This window comes from Mustela erminea, chromosome 20 (assembly GCF_009829155.1).
Source record: "Mustela erminea isolate mMusErm1 chromosome 20, mMusErm1.Pri, whole genome shotgun sequence".
Lineage (NCBI taxonomy): Eukaryota > Metazoa > Chordata > Mammalia > Carnivora > Mustelidae > Mustela > Mustela erminea.
Genome location: NC_045633.1, coordinates 32,071,881 through 32,074,650, shown reverse-complemented (window position 1 = coordinate 32,074,650; position 2,770 = coordinate 32,071,881). Strand labels below are relative to the sequence as shown.

General features: G+C 52.7%; 1 protein-coding gene across 3 annotated transcripts; it reads right to left on the bottom strand.

The window, feature by feature from the left end:
- Window positions 1-1,475: 1,475 nt before the first annotated feature.
- Window positions 1,476-2,770, bottom strand: POP7 (POP7 homolog, ribonuclease P/MRP subunit). 3 transcript variants are annotated; one of them, XM_032328368.1, is made up of 2 exons: window positions 2,519-2,770; window positions 1,476-2,294 (listed from the first exon to the last, which is right to left on the bottom strand). In XM_032328368.1, exon 2 carries the CDS (start codon window positions 2,282-2,284, stop codon window positions 1,862-1,864), a length of 423 nt encoding a protein of 140 aa, XP_032184259.1. In that variant the 5' UTR covers window positions 2,285-2,294; window positions 2,519-2,770; the 3' UTR covers window positions 1,476-1,861. The 3 variants fall into 3 exon arrangements, with proteins under 3 accessions (XP_032184259.1, XP_032184260.1, XP_032184258.1); XM_032328369.1 differs by having other exon boundaries at window positions 2,621-2,770; XM_032328367.1 differs by having other exon boundaries at window positions 2,538-2,769.

Genomic DNA, 2,770 nt, shown 5'->3' with positions numbered 1-2,770 from the left:
CTTTGCCTGGCAAACTCCTATTCATCCTTCAATACCCAAGGTCAAAGGTGAAATCATTTTGGACCCCACCCATTAGCCATCTCACTCTCCACATTTCCAAATCACAGCCAGTCTTATTTCTTACGTAACTCACTTCACTCGCAAAAATGGGTTTATCTACCTCCCTAATGAAATGGGGGAGCTCCTTAAAGGCAGGGGCTTTTTAATTGGTTTTTTATCTCCAGGGCCCACCCTGGGCCTTGGCCCACAGTAGGCATTCAGCATGTTTGTTTGAATGAAGCACTAGTCCTCCTGTAAGGAGTCTTTCTGGAGTTGCTGGCAGTCATCACCCAGAATCTAAGTCCCACGACAGGAATAACCAAGCTGGAGGGAAGGATTTTGACAAATGAGAAGCCTGATACTCAGAATCCCAAAGCATGCAAGCAAACTAGAGTAAAATTCTGTTACTATTAGATCAGAGGCTTTCAAACTCTTGTGACTTGCATCCACAGTAAAAAACACAATTTATATGATAACTAGCCCGTGTGTAGTACACACAGATCTGTAACTGAAAAGCACTAACTTCAGGTCTGTTTCTGTAAAGAGAAAGAACTTTCCAAAAGGCTAGGACCGAGTAAATTGATTTCGAGACCTGCAAATGGATCACACACTTTTACAAACATTGCTTTCAATGACTTTAGCTTGATAAACATGAGAAATCAGATCCCCTCACAAATACCCAAGCAAGGGCGCTTGGGTGGCTCAGTGGGTTAAGCCTCTGCCTTCGGCCCAGGTCATGATCTCAGGGTCCTGGGATCGAGTCCCACATCGGGCTCTCTGCTTGGCGGGGAGCCTGCTTCCTCCTCTCTCTCTCTGCCTACTTGTGATCTCTCTCTGTCAAATAAATAAATAAAAATCTTTAAAAAAAAATACCCAAGCAAAAAATACTTATTACCTGTGTGCACAGTAATTCAGGCAGGGGGCTCTCCTCTCCCACTAGAGCAGCCCACCTAGGTGCGTCTGAAGGGCTCTGCACCACAGCTGCTTGAAACCACTTGGGCCCAGCAGGACCCGGAATCAAATGAAGCAGTGTTACTCCCTGTCACAGAGCCTGACACAAAGGAGGTCCCAGTCTTTGCTCCCTTCATCCTTAAACTCTCCCTTTCCTCATCTTGGGAACCGCCATCAAAAGCCAACTGCTGGCCTGGGTGGCTCAGTGGGTAAGCCTCTGCCTTCCACTCAGGTCATGATCTCAGGGTCCTGGGATCCAGCCCCGCATCTAGATCTCTGCTCAGCGGGGAGCCTGCTTCCCCCTCTCTCTCTCTGCCTCTCTGCCTATTTGTGATCTCTGTCAAATTAATTAATTAATTAAAAAAAAAAAAAGCCAGCCGCTTCCTGAGTGTACAACCATCCCAAGTGCGCTTTCAGCAGCCAAGAGTGTACACCTTATCCACTCGACCTGCCTCTGAGAGTACAAAAAAATTCAAAGCAAACACTGGGATTCTCAGGCTTTTTCTTGTACTAAAGCTTGTTTTGTTACACTGTCTAAAGTACTATTAATGCACTCTGCTGAGGCAGAAAACACTTGGGGTTCCCTCCTGTACATACACACTTGTAAAGGTTCCTACTCTTCTTGCCCCATACATACAGAATTTACACAGGGGAGAAACAATGGCAGTGGGGTGGCTGCATGCTAACAAAATTGGTAGTTTTTATTGCCTAGGACGATGGTTACAGACCACAAAGACTGGGAAGACCCACTGCTTGGGCCCAACAAGAGACAATACTCTCTCTCTCAATTCAGAGTCCTCTGTACAAGAAGAGCCATATCTGAGCCTAGTTAGGTGGGGGTGGGCGGGCAAGGTGGCCATCCTCATTTCCATTACTTGGGGGCAACCCTGAAGACCCGGATGTGGATGGCCGAGTTGTTGCGGATGCGGGTCAGAGGCTCTCGCGCATCAGTCTCTGGTTCCAGCTCATCGACCAGCTCCACGGTGGAGGTATTGGCAGCCACCTGCAAGGACCCGAAACTGCCCGCCTGCAGCTGTAAGGCAATGTTGATGGCACGGTTGATGGCCAGGCCCAGGCCATGAATGTAGATCTCACTGCACGAGTTCTGACCCCGAGCCCCTCCGTCCAGCAGCTTCTGGCAGCGGGCCAGCTGGGCCTTAAAGTCAGTCTTCATGTTGACATAAATGTCATTGGGTCTCCGGGGCAGGCGGTGGGGGAGCCGCTTCCGAAGGGTATACTCCACCGGGTCCAGCTCAGCCTCGACGGCCCCGCGGGGCTCTCGGTTTTCCGCCATGCTGTGCGCCCTGACGCGGATAAGGGAGGAGATCAGAGAGAGGTGACAAGCGACTTCGCTGCCTTCCCTACCCTGTTTCCAGCCCAAAGGGTGCAGACAGGAGGGGGCGCATTCAACTCCCCTCTCGCCTCCCAGCCTCGGTCCCCTCCCCCTCACCTCAAGCTCCCGGATCTCCCTCACCCTCAGTGTCTATTCATTCTGGGCATCGCCCCCCACCTCAGGCCCCCACCGCACCCACTTCCTCCGCGCCTACACTCTCCAGTCCACGGTGCTCTCCCCGAGCACGCGGCCCGCTCCCGGCCGAGCCACTCAAGTGCGGCGCCCACCCGCACGGACCGAGCGCGCAGCGTCGGACACACACGACCCGGGAAGAGAAGAAACGGCGGCGCTCTGCAGGATCGCGAGATCGCGGGCGCCTGGACGGCTCCGGGCTCCGGACGGGGCTGCGCAGTGCGCAAGCGCGCCTGTCCCCGCGAACCACGAATC